This window comes from Cupressus sempervirens, chromosome 11 (genome assembly GCF_028749045.1).
Source record: "Cupressus sempervirens isolate cs-2001-9-10 chromosome 11, ASM2874904v1, whole genome shotgun sequence".
Lineage (NCBI taxonomy): Eukaryota > Viridiplantae > Streptophyta > Pinopsida > Cupressales > Cupressaceae > Cupressus > Cupressus sempervirens.
In genome coordinates, this window is record NC_143128.1 from 28,326,406 (window position 1) to 28,347,763 (window position 21,358).

General features: G+C 32.5%; 1 protein-coding gene across 1 annotated transcript; it reads right to left on the minus strand.

Moving 5' to 3' along the window:
* Positions 1-2,667: 2,667 nt before the first annotated feature.
* On the minus strand, positions 2,668-7,343 carry LOC149528067 (mechanosensitive ion channel protein 6-like). Its single transcript, XM_089807996.1, has 9 exons — positions 6,915-7,343; positions 6,155-6,739; positions 5,830-5,982; positions 5,438-5,578; positions 4,915-5,208; positions 4,714-4,773; positions 3,791-3,871; positions 3,411-3,591; positions 2,668-2,747 (listed from the first exon to the last, which is right to left on the minus strand). The coding sequence occupies exons 1-9, from the start codon at positions 7,341-7,343 to the stop codon at positions 2,668-2,670; spliced, it is 2,004 nt and encodes a 667-aa protein (XP_089664122.1).
* Positions 7,344-21,358: the final 14,015 nt, after the last annotated feature.

The window sequence follows — 21,358 nt, forward strand, 5'->3', positions numbered from 1 at the left end:
AAGCTTTTTGTGGCTGCACTTTATCAACACCCTCAAGGAAAACGATTATAGAAGTGAGTATATTGCAGCAATATACTAATCACTTTAATGCACAAGACTTTGACAACATGTAGGAGATCTCATCCTATGAAGACAAGTTCAAATACTTTCCTAACCTACCCTTGGTCTAATGAGGGATGCAAGGCTGCTAAAGACAACTTACTCAGGACAATGAAGGACCACTTGCTAAATTCTTGCTCCACACATCAAGAGAATTTTTAATGGTGCCACATAAAGAAATAACCCAAATGAGTGGACTACTAGTGTTGTTATTGTTATCCTACTTTTATGGAGAGGTGATATCAAAGAATCACAATAGAAAACTTGCATAAGGAAAAAACTTGAAAATGTGTTAAATGTTATGTTCCATAGCCCCTTAGGCCGTGGTCTCCTCAAGGTGATTAAGACTCTTTCATTTGCTCTTCAATAAAATTTTAGTTATTTCAATGCATATGACAATTGTACTGGATATTTGTGTAAATATTCTTACTCTTCTCTTTTGTTGAAATATTGTATACTAACAAAGCCGCCCTAAATCCATGGCAAATAAAAATAAATGAGCCATACAAATAAGGAGGAGAAAATGTTTCTGAAATCCAATATCAAAGCAAGGAAAAAACTATATTTACCATGGATGTGAAGTAATCAGATTTGCGTTGCTGTAGTGGAGCCTAACTGTGAAACCTCTTCTAGAACTTACAGAGATTGTTATGACAAGTTTGTTCATTTTATTTTATTTTTCCAACAATGAGGTTAAAAGCATAACATACTGAGAGTGCAAACATGCCAGATTGGTTTTTTTTAAATGCTGGCTCATTGTCGTCGAATAAGTGTAGTGTTGAAAGAAGCTACAAAAACATATTTAAATTTGACTTTCATATTAAATTGTAGTTCTTAAAATATTGGAAATTTAAAAGTTTGAAAATTTAATTAGATGAGCTATAACTCTTCAAAGCGAGTCAGTTTTTCTTCAAAAAGTTGTCGGTATCTGTCGTACATTAATTATAGTTCTTAAAAAGAGAGGTTCTTTCAGCTTGAGATCATAAATGGAAGGACATTGAAGTTGTATACTGATTCTGTCGTGTGGATAAAAGAATTCTCTTCCCTTTAAATGTATAGATGGGTAGGTTGTAGCCCAAACTGCAGAAGAATGAGTTATAGTTCTATTTTGATGTATCAAAAACTGGCTCAATACTTGATCCATATTTGGATCAATATGACCTGCAATAATGTCAAATGGGCCTCCTATTTTTTTCAAGTACTTAATTATCTCCCTACTGTAGTCCAATCTGAAAATTAGATGCAAAGTGGTAATAACAAGTTGACAAGAAAACTAATTTGCACTTGCATGACTTTCATGAACTTCTCCATGCCTTTACTATTGGCATTATATTTATGAAAGGATGAACATGATTTCTTTATTTTGTACAAGATTGTATGTATACGCAGTCATTACTACTGACTTATGGCTCGAGGACTTCAATGAGGATATATTGCTACCTTCAGTAAAGCTACACCACAAAAAACACAAGACATAGATGTCTCTGAAATTATGTTGAAGGGAACATGTCTTTTATCAAAATAATCTCCCTCACTGAGGAGCAGCTGCTTCTTAATAGTTCCGACCATGCTTCAAGGATGCTCAATCCTACAGCTGTAATATTAGAGGCTAGAGAAAGAGAGAACACATCCACTCCTTAAAAATGTAATATATGATGCTGTAATATCTGCATCATACCATACCCCTATGCAATTCCTTCTGCATATTCGCAAAAAATGGACTTATCCAGAAAGTTCCCACCTTCTATGGAGAGAGTATTAGATCCACTCCCATTCCTGTTGCTTGGAAATGTGGCATACAGAGATCTCAACTTGTTTTCAAAGATAAAAATGCTAAAGATTGAGTGACAATTCCTGCAAATTTCATTCTCGTTAGCTCACTTTTAGCATACAACTCAAAAACTATCACTTATATTTGTCAAATGGTTATAAATATACAAAATTAAAAGAGACCATAATTTGATTAGATAATTAAGATGTTGAGGAAACTACAAGACAACTACAAGTCATCAAGTCCTATGTTCCTTACTAACAATTTATGCTATTTCTACACTGGAAAGTTGCAAGATTTGCTCACTGCTGTACAGATGAGAGAAACATTTTTCTTCAATGCATTGTAAAGAAATCATGCATAGATTTCAAAAACAACACTATTGCTCAAAGATTTCTGAAAAACCAATTCAAATATAGCAGTCTGAGGGCAAGCTATAGTAACTAGTAGACACAAAACTCACAAATGCTAATGTTCTCCAAAATAAATGTGAAAATGTGGGTATGATCACAAGTCATAGAGGTGAACAGGGAGGAGGATATTGTTGTGCTCTTTCTCAGGAGTCATATTTCCCAGTATTCTAAAGATGTAAATAATTACCTGATTTAGTTTTGAATATGCAACTCTACCACAAACAATATTGAAAATCCTACTGCAAGATTACATTATGTAAGAGCACAGGAAGAATACTTGATATAGATTTGCAGTAAAAATCAGATTTAAAAATACTAGTGCAATCTTGCTAAAACGGATGTCAACATCCCACAATGAGTATGTTTCTATCTGCACTTCATACCTTAGATATTATATGTTCTGGCAAAAGAAGGCAATTCCACAAAACACATACTACGTGTAAAAAGCAATATAACTTTGTTGCCTGCAATCCAAAAAATCATCATTGTAAATTTCAGTGCAGATTCCACAGTAGTCATAGAAACAGTATGCAAATTGACAATGGAAAGATTCCCCACAAAAAAAATATTCACCTCTGCTTAAGTGTGGAGAGTACCAAAGAAAGATGAAAATATACGGAACCTTGAAAAAACCAATTTCTTTTGCTAACCACCTCTACTCAATGATAATGCATACCTATCTGCAAAAGGCTCAACAAACTTAAACATGCACGTCTTAACGCAAAAGCTAAAATTCAATTTTAAGTTCCTCAAATATTTCCTTCATTTTCAGTTGCAAATTTTTTTTTCAATTTGACTCTTACCTATGTTCTGACAATTTCTTGTCTATCTGAGGCGAAGGCCTTTTCTCACACTATTAATGCTCTTAATCTTCCTGATAAACACATTATATTCTGGGTGTAAATGATGAGACCTACTTTTAATATGGCTACATGAACAAACAAAACACCTAAATAATAAAACAATCTATGGAAATGTTTATCTCATAAATAAGATAAGCTGAGGTAAATTTAATGGCCTTAAAAGGATATAGTTAGCCAAAATTGATAGAACAAATTCATCAAAATATTATAATGGAAAGGTTAGGAACGTAAATGAAGAATTTGCATATGAACAAATGAACATACTCCCTGCAACTAGAATAAAAAACGTGGAATCCTTGATAGCAACAGCATCTTCAAAATAATCTGCAAGAGGGAAACTACAGGCAAGAAAAAGAGAGAGCATATCAACTCCTTTAAAGGCTGCAAAAATATCTGCATGATAGCACCCCTTGTCCCAACAAACTTTGTAAGCTATCACGACAATCTGTGCCCATTCAAGAATCATAACATACAGAGGCCTCACCTTGTTTTTTAAGCCAAAAATGCTGAAGATATTGAGTGACAATTGCTGCGAAGTTTACTCTCACTAGCTCACTACCATAGCATACAAATTTTTAAAAATATTATATTCAAAGAAACCATAATACTAGTAAATAAAATGTATTTCTACCTGTACTTCATACCTCAAAAATTCTATTTTCTAGCAAAGAACATGCAAAACCAGAAACATGTACCTTGTGCACAAAGCAATGGAGCTTTGTTCCCTGCAAAACACAATCCAAAAGAATTTGTCATTATAATTACCAATGCAGATTCCAAGATAAGTAATGAAACATTCATTAAAACAAAACAAAGAAAAAGAAACACTTCCAATAAAAATTGTTATTCTTTATTTACCTCAACTCATTAGAAATGAATGAGGATCTCATCTTACAGTAGACCCAACAAACTTAACAGGCATTTTTCAGGCAAAATTTGATATTCAACTTGAAGTTCCTCAAGCATATCCTTCATTTTCAGTAGCAATGCAGATCTTCTATTTGATCTCTCACTTATGTTTTGATAATTCATTGTATGTCTGAGGCAAAGGCCCATTCTCATCCTATTAGTGTTCTCAATCTCCCTAGTAAACAAATTATAGTCTGGGTGCCAATGATGATGCTTGCTTTCAATATAGCTGCATAAACAAACACAGTGCCTAAATATTCATACAAATCAAGGAAATACCTATTTCATAAATAAGATAAGCTAACCTAACCTTACTGGCCTTTAGGCCAAAGTGGACCAATGGACCTAGATGAGTTTGTTTATGATTCTCTTGTTGCTGAGATTTAAGAATAAATTTCTAGAAACTTTATGTGATTAACCCAATCAAGTATTTCGTATGTAAGGGTGTTTGCAGATTTATGTGTAACTGTGCCTCATATTATACCATTGCTAAAAAAAATCACAAATAAAAGGACCTGCTTATTCTCTCCTTAAGCGCAGCAATTTTTTCTACAGTAGTAGTAGCATCCACGAAGAAGTCAAAACTCTCTCCCATATCTAGACTCCTATGATAGTTAATGATTGGTTTTGTGGATAATATTGAGTTCGGGTAGTATACTTTCTCGTTATCACTCAACAGAAACATTGTAGTGAAGATGTTCATTTCTTCCACAACCATCTGTACCATTCAAATATCAATTAGTTGTACGGTTGTATTCAAAAACCAATCTGTAACATTTTCTACTTTTTCTTTTTTTGTTCATAGGTGAATCTTCACTCATTTTAGTCATTTGTGAAAGGTAAGAAGGATGACTTTTACCTGAACTCCATCAACAATACACCGATCACCCACGTCAAATGGATGCGTGATAAATACAAACACAACGGCTTCAAAGATTGTTTTGCAGGTATTTTCGAACATGAAAGCCACAGGCAGAAGGGAAGTTAATATTATAACAATAGCACGGGTGCTGGCAATGCCCAGAAGTACCAAAGAGAACATTACTATGATTATAACCACAACTGCATTGATGAGTCTGTGTAGCTGTTTAACTGCAGTTTTGGAGTCATTAAGAGACCGGGAAAGTAATTTCCTTTCTTCAAAAACATTCATCTGCCACAAAAAAGATACATTAGTCAGTATGTCCCAAGAAAGAGCTAATAGAACTAGATAATTAGTATTGCCTAGTTTAATTTATTTTGTGCTGCTTTCATCGGAATAAAATAGCAAAATTAGGTCAAAAGAACATGAAATAAGCACAACATTCCAAACAAAACCACATCTAGCTATATGTTGGGAGTGATACTTAAAAGCAATATGGAACTGATTTGAAATAGCATACCACCCAGTTTGCAAGAGACGATTCAGTGATCCTTCCTGTATCTGAGGCTCCTGTAAATTGGGGAAAGACTCTGCTCACCTCTGTTTTCCTCATTAACTTCAGCAGGTCATCTTCCTCAATATAACAGCAAAAGATGGGACTCTAATTTAAGTAAGAAAAAATAATTCTGAAACATATTCATTTTCCCAGAAGTAAATGAACCATGAGCCGTGGATTTTCCTAATATTCTCTGGTCCTATTTATGCTAGTGGGTTCATGCTTTTTCCTTGGTGCTTTTGTAAAAGTCAGGTGTTTGAGAACAATTGCATTAGCACCAAAGTGATCATACAATACAAACTACTGCACATGATGCTTAGCAGAGCCGTTTTGGTATTAGTTCATGGTTTAATTACCAAACACATGAATGGGTACATGCAGACTGCAGTATGGTTAGGAACTGGGATACCAATTTCCAGTCCATAGTAGTGATCAAGAGTGCTTGTGGATCTTATTGTGTGAGGATGCCAGTTTAAATGGCAATGGCGTTCTGTTAAGACATAAATAAACTGCCAATAGTATTGCCTGCTACAAATTTTTATTGGAACAATCCACCAGAAACTAGAATTGGCATTATCTATGGACTATTAAATGTTAGCTTTCTAATTCTTGAATAACAAAAACAAAGCTTAGTACGGCACCTCATTGTAGGACAAAGCCTATGTGAGGTAAAGCAATTACTTCAAAGAACGAGTCAGTGGATGCATACTCTGTTCCACGCTTAGCAACATTTTCAAATATCCTCTTTGCCTTAATTGCTGCTTGACGTTCACTATCGATCTTCGGATCATGTTTATGGTAATTCAAAGACCTGTCAATTGTGTTAGCGATTCCCGAATGCCTGATATTTCGGATCCATCTCTTCATTTTCCAAGCAGAGACATTCCTCTGATTCAGCTTCTTCAGTTGTTTAATAGTTATCCCATTGGTGCTCCCTTCCTCTTTGAGCCCTGCCCTATCATTATTCTTGTTATCAGGAGGATCTATTTGAATTTCCACGTGTCCTGCATTGTTCGTATTATTTGTATCTGCTAGAGCAGAGGATTGATGGATTTCCATCATTGGGGGCGGAGATATAGTTTCAAGCACATATTGATGGAATATGGACTCCTGAATTCTGTCAAAATATGTTTTCACATGAAAATTCAAAGCCAAAATCTTCACCAATAGTGTTTTGAATAGCCATAGAAATGAGGCGCACAGAAGACAAGGTAGAAATGTCCCTATGTAATCCAACAGGTTTTTGTTCTCGGTAGCTCGCTCGAACTGATAGCAAAAATTCACCAAAATATTAGAATGTAAAAGAGATCACAAATATAAAGAGGAATTTGCAGATGACTAAGAAGAAAAACCCTATCCCCAACAAACAATAACAATTATGAAAATGCATTTTCATTGAGAAGAACAATTATGAAAAACGAGAGTGTGGAACGGTTACTACCTTTTTATCAAATATGAGATGCCAAGCGAGCAAAACTAAGCCGAACCAGAGGCAATTCTTCGCACTACTCCTCACTCCATAGACAAAGTAGAGGACCCTCTTTCTCAAAATGAAATTTCTCTCGATTACGAAAACCCCCACACGAATTATCCAGCCAGAAACGAGTCTCCCGGAGAAAACAAGCAGAGCCATCAAAAACCACTTCCATGACTCTAACCCCCAAATGAAACGTTTCTTCAGAGACCCGACTATGAGGCTCGAAAGCAATCCTGCTATAAGAGCCAATAAAGCTGCACATTCCAAAAAAAGCCATTTGTCAAATCCGGAGTGCTTGTAATTTGGAGGAACCTCCTCTTCTTTGATGGGACCAAATTTTTCTTCGATATCATCTGCAGCTGAGGGACATTTGTTCAGATTCCTTTCAGCCATTCTTGTAGATTTTTCCATTGCATGAAATAAAGAAATCGTATCCATGACACAGTAAATAAACTATGAAACATTGTATCCATGACACGCTATATAAGCTATGAAACACCTTTTCACTTTCCATTCCAGTCCACAATCCGTTCGACTCAAAAACCATTCGCCTTCCCTCCCTTACCAAAACCCAAATTACAGTCCAATGCAAGCGCGAATGCAATCGAAAGAAATAATGAGAACAAAATGACATTTGGTCGTTAATGTGGCATGATAAGAATTTTTATTTGATATTATATTAATAATTATTATTATTGGTTTGTTAATAGATAAACTATGATACATTAATTTACAATTTGATTTAAAGATGGATGTATAGATAATAAATATAAAAATTGTCTTCACTAGTACAATTGAGAATGGGTAAGGTTAGATTCAAAAGATCAAAGTATATTATATGTGATTAATTGAATTCCTTTAAATATATAATACTAGGTCTATATATAATATAATATCAAATTTATTAAATTAAAAAAATTAATACTTTGAAAAAAGTCATATATACATATTTGTTTTGGAACATTTCATGTTCACATTAATCTACACTCTTGCAAGGATTTCGAGAAGGATGTCATTATTTTTCTATTTTATGGTGAGGGAAGCATTGCCTTGTATCTAGAGTTACTTAACAGACACAATGAAAACTTGTCCATCTAGTTGTACTAAAGATGTCTCTAGGTGAGTGTCATTAGCTTCAAAGTTAACAAGGTCATTAAAAGAGTCACCGAGATGAGCTAAAGTGGGAAGAATATCTACTAACAAAGAAAGACCTCAAACATTGAAAGCTTGTTAAATTTATTCAAAGGGAACAATTGGTTGAGTGTCAAATTGGGTTTGTTTGACATCTACTTTAAACCATGTGACAATTTTCTTTGATCCTTATCAAACATTTCACCTTAGATAGGAATTTTAACTATTACTATCATTATCATTTTGTGTTTCTTAATTTTCTTTAATACAAAATCCTTACGAGTTTATCCTTCTTTCTCATCTCATTGTTGGAAAAAATTATTAGGAAAGTTGAGGCTTTTAAGGTGGGGAGGCGGGTGAGGGGGGGAGGGGGGTATGGCGGGGACCTGGGGGGGGTGGGGGGGGATCCCCTTACTTTTATAAGGTTCTCTTAATATTAGTGATAATAACTTTTGGAATACTTATACATTACTTTTGAATTGATTTAACTATAGAATTATTATCTTGGATTCTAATGTATCAAATACAATACACATAAGTAACAATTCTTCACTGCATTATGTTCACAAATATATCTCACACATCTATTATTTATCAATATTTTTTTATAAATATATCACACAAATGTATCATATCAATAATTATACGTCTCTTATGATGCTTATGAAACATTTTTTTATGTATCTAATGAATACTAAAATCATATTACGATGGTAACCTAGGAACCATATAATATAGTTCTCATTGAAAGAGCTTAAAAGGAAAACATGTTATTCCATCAATATTTTGCAAAAGATTTATTATTATTATGTTAAATTATTGGAAAGCTAGAATTTTCCATATATAATTTTCTTTATAGTTGTCATTTGTGACAAAAATTAACTTCTTTTGTTCCACTAAAATTTCAAGTCCTTTTGTGGTCTCATCTTTGATAAAATTTAACTTGTTCTCAATGTCATTTTTTGGCATATATTTAAAAAATTCTCAAACAAAGGTCTTGCAATTTTCTCATAAGCCTATATAAGCTTATTGTTTGCTTCTTCAAGATTGTCCATTAATTCCTAACTCAAAGAAATGTGAATTTTATTTTGGCAAATGAGATAAGCGGTAAGCATAGGACCTTCATAAAAAAAGGTTTAATTAACCAGTTTGTATGAATCTTAAAGTAACATATCCAAAAGGACCAACTACATAAAGAGAAACTAATTCAACATGTTTTAAATATTCGATGTTAGTAAGGAGCAATAAGTTTTTACAATCCAAGTTATTAAGGAATTTGTAGGAATATTTATGGAGAGAATTGTATGGAAATGTTTACATCAACATCTCTTTATCACCTACCTTGATTTATTTTGAAGATTAGTGTTTTATAATGTTCACAACGTAAGTTGCCTAAACCAACTTGATGATGAACCATTAAGTGATTTTAAATGTAGATGTAGATATTGTTATTCAAATTTCTCTGAAACGTTCTCTTCAAATTCATTCAATGCATTTACATATATGTATATGTATACATATATACATATAAGGACATTTGTTTTGTTAAATTGAACCTTCTCATATTTATATAATGATATATGAAAATTATTGATTCAAATAGGAAAAAATGAACAAGTGGAACTTTTTGTTGCTAGTGGGCATTCTTTAAACTAGAACTAAAAAGAAAAAAATTACAAAAAGAGAATATATATTAAAAAGAAAAATGAAACAAAAAAATGATAAGTAACAATTGAAGATAACACCTTTCACAACATTTATTTTGGAGGAAAATTAATTATCATTTTTATAGAAAAATATAGTGATCAATGCTCCAATATTCTCAAACATGTTGTATATATATGCAATCACAAGCTATAAAAGGGTAGAATCTTGAAAGAAAATTTGATATACTAGATGAATATACAACCTATCATAAAGATATTGAAAAGTATATTAGGTCAAATTTTACAACCTAGTATATTAGGATAAAGATATTGAATATACAACCTAGATAATTTAATATTTTAGAATTTCGTTGATAGGAACTAGTACATTATAGGTCAAATTTCCACCTAAATTTTCGACCAAGCTCTTAATTGGCTTGTTCAATACCTTTTTTTGTTTTTATACCCGAGTTCGTCAAAATTTTGACCAAATTAGAGTTTCACAATTTGGTCAAAAGTTTGACCAACTCAGGTTCAAATAAAAAAATAGAGAAAAGTTTGTTTGTTTGTTATTTCATCTCTGCGGCACAATTAGGGTTATTAGAGCTGAGGATTTTAGGATTTCAAAAGCTATTGGAGCTAAGGATTTTGGGCATATCTAATGAGAGGTATGTGGTTGATTGGATAGGATTCAGTTTTAAAATTTTGCTCCATGCTTCCAGTGGATACCATATATGTGATGTCTTGATTTACTATTTTTTTACTTTCCTATGCAGTGCCATTGACATCAAAACTATATATTTCTTCCAAACACGGATTTTATAGCAATTGTGAATTCGATGGTAGTGTGCTAGGGAAAGGGCTAGGTTGTACGTACAAGAATACCCCTATGAAAGTACCGAACAAAGGGTTCCAAAATAAAGCTATTCTTATTGGGATCTCCATTCAAGAGCATAAAACCCTAATGAAGAAAAGATTTCTCCCCATTAGCAATAGGTAATCCCCTTACGGCAAGCCACAAGAAGGGATCTCCTACTGAACAATAGGCCCAACAAGGGAGTTCTTCCAGTTGGAATTCATTATTCTAGGAGCACCTGGTTGATTGCCCAACAAGAGAGTTATTTAGCGAAAGAAAAACTCTGTAAGAATTGGTATCATTGATTTAACTTATAAATGTGTGTCTACTGTTATCAATTTGATATTTTTCTTCTATGTTAAATGTCATGTCTATCCATCCACAAATAAATCACAATCCATTGGTTTTGTTTCTATGTTTGATTAGTTTTTGGTGTCATCATTCTCATCTTTCAAATTATTTGAACAATTATAATCTCCCGTTACCCCAATTAAATCATTGTAAACAAATCTTCATATCATTATATTAGTCATACATGTCTATGTTGGACTTCATCTGAATGCTATAAAATTCTAGGCCATTATATATAAAAGTCTGGGTTTGGTCCCAAACCAGTAAACGTAATCCTGACCTATATTACAATTAAATGAATGCCTAATGAATTGGTGATTCACATCCTCCTCTTCTTATATACTACTCCAATCACAATGATAGTAATTTTTAAAAATGAAATACAAGCTGTTCAAAAAGCTAATTGAAATGTGTTCAAGTAGTACAATAGTCATAATTAGAACAAGTTCAAGAAAAATATTACCAAAAAATAATTTGCAAAACTTCCTTCAAATATTATTTTAAATTTAGGATGCTTTTGTGTTTTTTCCCCTTCTACTATGATTGCAACTAGAGACACTGTCTGGTGATAAAATTCATAGAAACTAAAATCAATGGTGATTATGAAGCTTTAGAACTCAAAAATTCAAAAAAAATTAAGTATACAATATATCAACCATGAGTTTTCCCCTACTAATGATACACAAGAATAATTGAAGGAGTTATATTGTGCCCTGACATTGATAGCTTAGAACTCTCCTCTGTAGTCGTTCTAACAATATCAAGGGTATTTCCATGGAGTAGCTTATAGGAAGGACCTCCAATCCCTTGGGCTTCAAAGTACTTTTTAAACTACAGTGGCATCCACCATATATCTCTTGTAACCTTTAAGAGAAGTAATCCTAAACCAGCTGAGGCTAGCACTACAACCCAAAAAACCCATTCCATGATCTTAACCAAGAAGATTTTTCTGAATGAAACACAACACTTTGAGTTTGTTTTTTACTTTAATTTAATTTTCTATCCCCCAATTCCCAATCCTAAAGCAATCAGCGAATATGCATGATAGACAAAGTTGATAGAACATAAACCACAAAAAAAAAGCTATCGTCATGATGATATTGTATCATATAAACAAATCAAGTAGGCTTAGCTAGTTGCTGACAAAAGTTATGATATTGACAATAGTAGATAGACAAGATTACGTTGTAAAATCATATATATATATTGATCAATGCACTACATATATAGTTGATCTTTATTTTTGGTCTTAAACTCATTGCCCGTGCTAGCTATCTTGAGGATATCCGTAAATTTTTATTACCAAGATGTGAGTTGAAACCTGGGGTGGGTCTATGCATTTTATTTCTTACTACTTTTAAATTACATATGAAAATAGGCTCATGAGTGTTTCATCAACATTATTTTTTAATTTGGATCTTAAGAATTATGTGAACAATCTTCTTCTTTCAAACATGTTTGTAGAAGTGGACAGATCATGCAATCCAATGCTAAAGAGTTTGAAAATTGATAAATTAAAAAGCTTCCGAGATGTAGTTGGATTGAAAAGGTGAAAGATGACTTTTAGTTACCGTAAAACTATGTTAAGTTAAGGCAACAAGTCCATTTTTTAATGGAAGGCATTCATTTGGTAGGCTAAGTATTATTGTGACATTTTTTAGATTATTCATATTAACTTGATTTTTTATTAAGGAAAATAGGTGTTAATGGGACCTTGAAACCCTACAATAGTAAAATAAAAGCATAGATAAAGTGCTTAACATATTATCAGCATAAAAACCACTAACAGAAGTAACAGCTTCCCATAGGAAAACAAGTAAAAACATAAAAAAATAGGGAAGCAAAGCAAACAAACAAGGACAAGCCCAAAAAGCCAAGAGAAAGGCTCAGGCAATTTCTCTGAGGATTTTCATAGCTTGAATCTCTAGCTTAGTCATTCTTTGAGCCACCTCTTTCAAGTCTAAAAGATCTTTCTCAAGTTCTTGGATGTCCTTCTTCTTTGTGTTGGATATGGTTCTCTTTCTCGAACCGTCCTCCAAAGTCTTATCCTTTCCATTGTTGGGATATTGGCCATCCTCCTTACTAGCCCTATGTTCTTCAAATTTGTTTGTGAGCACCTTTATGTTGGCATTTGATTCTCTTAGAATGTTATAGCTTTGCTTAGCAATTCTCTACAGAGTTCCCTCCATAGTCTAAACTCTACTCTTTGGTTCCTCCACTCTATTATCCATTTCCTTTTCCTCCTCTATTTTCCTGTTCTACATGCTTCAATTATCCCTTTCTAGTCTACCCACTCTATATTTGAGCTCTTGGATTTCATGGAAAGTCCATGTAGTGGTTCAATAACTCTCAACAGAATTATTTTTAGCATTATTAAGCACATCCATCTGAGGGTTTTCCTTTGTGATTTCACTCAAAATAACAAGGGCAGGGTCAGTTAGCTCCTCCATTTGAATTTTTCCCTCCTTATTCTCCTTAACTAGAGTTTACTAGCTGGACCCATATTCCTCAACTTCCTGCTCATTCTTTTACCCACTCCCCTACTTCTCATCTTCCTCAATGTTATCCTTCCCTTCCTCCTACTTGTCCTTCTTAGAGTCGATATCTCTCCCTCTTTTCAAACTCCTATTAGACTTGCCCTCAAAATCCTCATCTCTATTTGCAGGCATCTTAATAGTGATGTTTCTATTTCCACCCATCCTCTCCTTACATTCCTCCTCTCTAAGATTATCTTCCTCCCCATTAGCATTATCTCCCTTCATGTCCATGCCCCCCTCCCTCTCATTGTAGTCTCTACCAATTAAAATTCATTTTTTCTAATGACTTTCTATAAATGTTATGTTTCTTTATAAGTACATGATAAATTTTTAACTTTATAATTTATATATATTAATTTTCTAGATTCTGATTTGATGGTAGTCAATTTCTTTTTGTTTACAATCAATGAAATTAGTTGTGAAATGCAGTTCTTTCCTACATGTATTTATATCTCTTCTTGCACATCTACTGCCTATTCATGTGCATAGAAAAATAGGTAAAATGTTACATTGATATGTAATAGAGGTTGTATTTGAGAAATAATGCCTTATACCTTGATGATTTGATGCTCTTTTCATTTGATCACAAGTATTGATGTAAAAATATAGTTGAGAGATCTAAGATTAGAATTCATTACCTTGAAGTGAATTGGACACTTACCAAAATAATGGAGGCACCCTTGTTTATATACCTCTCCCAACCATTTTGGGATGCAAATCTCAAATAAGAGTGAAATAGGCCTATAATCCCTACTCAAACCAAATAAATATTGCCCATTTAGATTTGATGCCAAACATTGAGGATAGGGGTAGATTTTAAGGAAAGAGAAACCCTAAGTTTCCCTTGTCCTCCCTAATCATCCTTCTCTTCCCAAGATGGATCTGAATTTGGAACAAAGATCCTACTTGGAGATACACTATTATGAATATGTGTGGAATAAAGATGGGATAAGAAAAAATAGATGTGGAAGGCCACATGGTTTTAGTGGGACCTAGATAAAAAAGAAATTATATGGGGATACAATTTACAATGTTTCGTTTACACTTGTTCGAACAAGTGGATTGTTGGAGCAACTATAGTTTAATTTAGTGAGAATGGAATATATGGGTTGGATGAAAAGGCATCTCAACCACCTCCTCTCCCAATACAAATCATTAGTGCAAATTGGAAATTTACCCATATCATTAACATGATGGATTGAAATAGTTATGAAGGTAAGATCTTTTAAAATGCTTATCAATATGTCAAATTGATTCTTAAAACCCTTATTTAATGTAATCATCGTCTCAATTTCTACATCAAAATCTGGACTTTGAAATAATTTGTCTAGAGACTAATTATAATTTAGGTATTACATGCTTGCAAATAAAGCCTAAATATCTCCTCTTTTGACAAAAAACTCCAACATTCAACAAACCTTGGTTTCTCTTTCATGTGATGTAGTGTTTTCAATTGAGAACCTCTGAAATCATAAAGTTCAAAAGACATATGGAGTTCATTTTACATATGGTTAAGCTCTACAATCATTATACATACTTCATAAGATGATTATGTATAACCCACTTTATTTGACTACCCAATTAAATGATATGCTCACTCTTTGTAAGAAAGTGAGCAAAGATCAAGACTTCTTAAGAGTTTTCCTGTAGCTAGGTATGCCCACTACTTTCACTTAGCACACAAGAAAATTCAAGGTCATATAATTTCTTTGATTTGAGTGAATTTGAGCAAGGTGACAACTTAGCACAAAGAGAATTGTAAGAAGACAAATTTTCATTGATTATAATATAGGTGAATTTGAGCGAGGTGACCAAATTTTTTTTTCAAAACCATATGTGCAGATATAAATATTAAGTACAATATGTCCAATATTTTTCTAGATATACACATTAATTAGACCAAATTTTTCTTTCAAAACCATATGTGTAGATATAAACATTAAGTACAAAATGTCCAATACTTTTGTAGATATACACATTAATTACACTCAAAAAAAATTAATTTCAAAACCATATGTGAAGATATAAATATTTACTACACCATGTCTAATAATTCTACAAATATATTCTCCTATGAAGAAAGACCACGTCTGGCAATATGAACCCAAAAAAAACTAATGAGACAATTGTTAGATTGTGGTATCAGTTCTAAAGAAAAGATGATAAATATAATTGTCCTTGCAAAAAGTGTAAAGGCTTAAAGAATTGAAGAATTCTAATCACAACATCCCAAAGCCATTGTAGGCAACATGATCACATTGAAGGGGGCCACGATTTTATTCAATTGGTGAATGTGGATTTCCAACTGGAGGAACATGAAGGTGTGAATATCTAATTGAGGATAATGCTCCCATGGAAGAAGATGATAAAGTGCTAGATGACATAATTAAAGAAGATGGTATCGGCACAACTAATGAAGATGATCATGATGATGGTACTAGCGCATTTGATAATGATGATGAAGATGGTCTTGATATACCTATACTTGAGAAGTCATAGGAGCACCTATACCAAGGCTCCCAAAAAAATCTTCTCTCTACTATAGTGTTGTTGAACTTGAAGGTTATGAATAGTTTATCTAATGTAGCAATGTCACGTATGCTAAGGTAATGTCATTTTTTTCATCTTCAATTTTACCATACCATTACTATTTATTATATTAACAATCCATATTTTTTTTTGTAGGTTGATAGGTGAGTTTTTGTTAACACCATCAACATTTTGCCTCATTCGTATTGAAAATTATCTACCATTATGAATCAAATTGGAATGAAGTATCAAACAATAATACGTGCATGTCCCAATCATCACATTCTATATCATAAACAACATGAATTTGTAATAGAATGTCATAATTGTCATATTAGTAGATATCAGTCAGATCAAAAAATAAAAAAAGGTGTCTCATAAGGTTCTTTGATACATTCTCATTATTTCACATCTTGAACGATTATTCAGGTCTACTAGCTTGGCACAATTTATGGATTACCATACACACAATAGAAGTTGAGATGACATTATGCCAATGCTTGTAGATGGTTTGCATTTAAAGACAGAAAAAATATGGCCACACTTTAAAGAATAACCTCATAATCTCAAGCTTTTATTAGTAGTGGACAATGTCAATCCATTTGGAGATATGTGATATGTTTATTCAGTGTGGCTTGTTTTTGTTATTAACAATAACATTCCTCCTTAGATGTCCATAAAGAGGGATCACATAATATTGTGAATGATTATACTAGGTTTTTTTAATTTAATAGTTATCTAAATTAATTTATATTAATACATCAAAATGGTCATAATAATTGTGTAATGTTTATATTCATTCAATTACTAAGTAAGTACCAAGTTAAAAATATGAACATGTATATTAAGCCCCTTATTAACAAGTTTTTGAATTTATGGAATGGGGTCACTATGTATGACATCTCTAGACCAATAGGACAAAGACAATTTCAATTCCACGCAATGCTTGTATGGACAACACATGATGCCCCTAGGCTAACTTATTTTTGTGATATACTATTTTGTTAAGGTCACATATTTTTGGTCTGTTATAGTGCTTACACATTATTGTTATATTTTAAGTTGTGCATGATAATTGCACAAACTCCAACTATACATGATCTTTTAGGTCTTCAAACAAAGGGAAAATTTGCATGTCCAGTTTGTAATCCAAAGATGAAATCTTGTCATTCAAGAAGTTTTGGAAAGCAAGTGTTCAATGAGTTTAGGTACTTTATCCATAATAATCATACATATTGAATTACTGAAAAACATCTTTTTAATAGAAAAGAAGAAACAACATCAAAGCCACAAAGAATGACACCTCATCTATCAAGGTTGGAATATGGTCGACTAAATTGCTAAGGTAATGTCTAGTTTGTGGTCCAAAGTTTGAAATTTATATTTTGATATTATCTTTTATTTATTAATGATGTAATTGGTGCTTATGAAGGTCATCAAGGAATTAATGACCAACTTCCTAGAGCAATAAAAATTTGTCCTACTCAATTTAGTAGGTTACTAGACTACAAGGATCGCCCAATCATGTATTTATTTGATGCTATGCATATTGGAAAGAATGTAACAGAGACACTATGGAAAATATTGGATGGAAGGTATGACAGAGAAAAAATTGTCAAAATTTGTAATGACATTCATGAATCTAATCATGCATTAAAAATTTTCATTCAATCAAATAGCAATGGAGACCACATAAATATGAGTGCCCTTTCATGGTTATTAATGAATCAGCCAAGTGATGCATTAAAAGAAGTCATTAAAAAAACAAGATTTCCCATTGGGTTTGCTACAAATATAAGTGGTCTTCTATCAAAGAAAGGTGATTTTGGACCAAGATTGAAAACAAATGATTGGCATACTTTCGTCAAGGTAAGCCATGTTATCTATTTATAATATATTTGTAAAATTTCATGTACTACCTATTGTCTTATTTAATAATTTATTAAAAAGATTATTTTTTAATGATTGCAGTACGTTTTACCTTTATCTCTCCTATACTAGTTTGACAATAGTATTAAACAAGTTATATATGATCTTTTAAAATACATGATGTTAGAAGTGTTATTTCTTAGATTTTTTGTACATATATTATATTTATGACTCACTTTACTTTTTATGTAATTTATTGTATATTTTTATCTAAAATCTCATATATGTATTTGTATATTGAATCTCTTTTAGGTGGTTATCATCTAAAGAAATTGATAAAAAATGAAATAAAATATTGGAAGAGAAAAATTCGATAGCTTATGTTTGAAATGAAAAATGGTTGATCTTCAACTTTTTTCAATGCTCAAGAACACTACCTCATACATCAATTTGAGGAGACTGGATTGTGTGGACCTATACAAACTAGGCCAATGTGGATGGTTGAGAGGTACTTAAAATTTATGAAGGGCTTGGTTTGGCAAAGAGAACATCTTGAGGGTTCTATGGTAGAGGGATCATATATGGTATACCATAACATAGTGTACATTAGTGAATATCTTCTCAAGTTTGCATCAAAGATTCATGTAGATCACATTTGGGATCCCAACTCCATTAATAGATTTGAAGGGGAGTACTTGATGGGGAAAGGTAGATTAAAGAAAGTGAGAGGTAATGATAAGATGGTATTGTAGTTAATTAATTCTTATCCATCATTAATATAAGTTGTTTCTAACTAGTTTAATTATTTTCTTTATAGTTGGTCATGTGTGGGATGCACTACATTTGTATATTGCAATCAATCTTGATTGGATGGTGATATGGATTCACCAGTCTCAAGGAAATGGTCACTCATTAACATGGGACAGTGTTGCATCATTAGTTAAAAAAGCTCATTGTAATGGAGATCCCAATGTTATGCCAATGGTATTTGATCTAGCATATGGCTTAACACATAGAAAGGTATGTAGAAGATTACTAATCATAATTCATAAGTTTAATATCAACTCAGAGATCGACGCAAATAATCTTGACAAGTTTCAATAATTGCAAATCAAACACCACAAAGCTATGTACTACGATGGTCATAAATTTCGTGTAAAAAAGTTAAACAAAATGAAGAAAACTTGTGATTATGGGATAAGTGTAGTATTTGAGGTCACTAATATTTTGTCTAGAAATGATATACATCCTCAATAATATGAAAATTGATACTATGGTATTTTGAATGATATACTTGAGTGTGACTTTAATTCATTCAAGTTAATTCTATTTGTTATCAAATGGTAAAAGCTAGGGTTGAATCAAAATGATCTTGATAGGACTATTATTGAATATGATAGTGGATTTATAATGATTAATACAAGGTCATTTGAGCTAGTTTTAGATGAACCCTATGTTCACCCAAGCTAATGTGAGCAAGTATTTTACTTTGGCATTCCACATAAATTAGGTTGATCATTTGTTGTTAGACATGATCCAAGAGGAAGGTTGATAAAGTATAATGTGATGGAAGAAGAAGATATTGAAGAATTGATACTTAGAGTCAATTCTTTGAAGCTAAGCAGTAATTAATCTTAAGAAATAATAAAAGTTCAATAGATGTTTATATGTTATAGTATCTTATGGATCATGATCTAAAATAGTATATATTCTTCTTACAAGATTTTGTGACACCTATGAGACCATGTGGTCAATATAGTGAGAGTTGTAGTGCACAACCTTCATTTAAATAACACTTAACTTTGATCTTTATCCATTGCAAATGAGAATAAACAATGCTGCAAATGTCTTTGCTAACAATGTGTCTTGATCCTCTAGACATCCTTGAAAATCACAGTTTGATTATGCTCCAAAGTCTTTAAAACAACTCCTATGAGAAGAAAGAATGTAGTAGTTGTACACCATGTTCTTGCATCAAATTTCTGCACTACTGTAGTTATACAAAGATAACCCTAGTATGCATATGGAAATTAACTCTGGTGCACCAAAAAATGTAATGTGAGAATTACATGAGAGCTCTAACATGTAGATGATTATCTTAAAGTATAGTAGCAAATATAAGAATAGATCTGCATACCAACCTTTGAGGCAACCTATTGCACAAGCTCATCATAATTGGGGTTTGATTTTCCATTTCCAAAAGGTTAAAATTTGTACAAAAGAGCTTAAGGTAACAAGGCCACTACAACAACAAACACATCAATAATGAAGCCCTTCATCATGTTGGTGTTACCTTACATTGTATTCTCAAGCTCTTGAAATCCAATCTTTTTGGGCACAACAATCAAAAGATGCTTGCCATTATTAAGAAATACCCATCCATATGGTATTAGTTTTTCTTGACCTGGCCATACTATATCAATCATTTTCTGACCCACAATTTGTTGGATGTGTGACTTGGCAACTATGATTTCTGGACGAATAACGAACAAGCTAGATTGATTTTCTCAATAACTTAACTCATGAAACTGTGTTCCAACTATATTGATAATCTGAAAAATGTAGAACCAAGAAATTTTTTAGTTTTATCAAATTCTACAAGACCAATTAAGCTAGTGAAATTTTTTTGTAGCAATATATTATGTAACTATGATCCTCCTACAAACACCTTTAACTCTCCTATTTCTATTTCATTTCCAATTAAATTTGAGAGCTAAGGATAACTTGTAAAATGAAAATTTCAGCCTTTCCTCAAGAAATTGTCAATTGAATGGGAAATTGTCTAGATTGCATCATAAGCATATAGTCCAAATGCATTCAAGTGGAAATCAATTATCTTAGTTTTGTAAATATTGTTCCACCTTAAACTCTAAAAGTATGATCTTGATGTGAAATTGGAATATGTCTGCATATAGCAAGGACTCCTTGGAGTGAATTCATGGTTTCATAGTCAAGTCCATCAAAGTCCAAAAGGGAAGAGAGCCAATATGTGGCTATCTAGAAATAGTTATTGTTCAACATTCCAAGCTACAATACCTCAGATAATAGATCAATACCTATGTCTGGATTCATATGCACAAAAAATACCCTTTTCCATCAAAGCTAATTGCACCAAAAAACTTCCAATATCATTTTTACTGACTCTAGGAGGAAAGGTTATTTGTTAACAATCTTAGCATTAACATCTTCTAGCGCATAATTCAAAGAAGCTACTCCATTTCTCCTCTAATAATCATCTTTATATGCAACCCCAATACCTTTCTAGCCATAGAAACCAGTCACAGCTGCAACTACCATCATTCCATACATATCATCTGTATATGCAACCATAAAAAGAAGCTATCCATTTCTCTCATAGAAACCAATCATTCCATATTGATATTATGAGAGAGTTGGATATATTGCTCCAAATGGAATAATTAGTACATGAAGTTCACTAGCTACATGTGAAACAATATGAACAATAACAGAAGATTGTGACCCTACTAG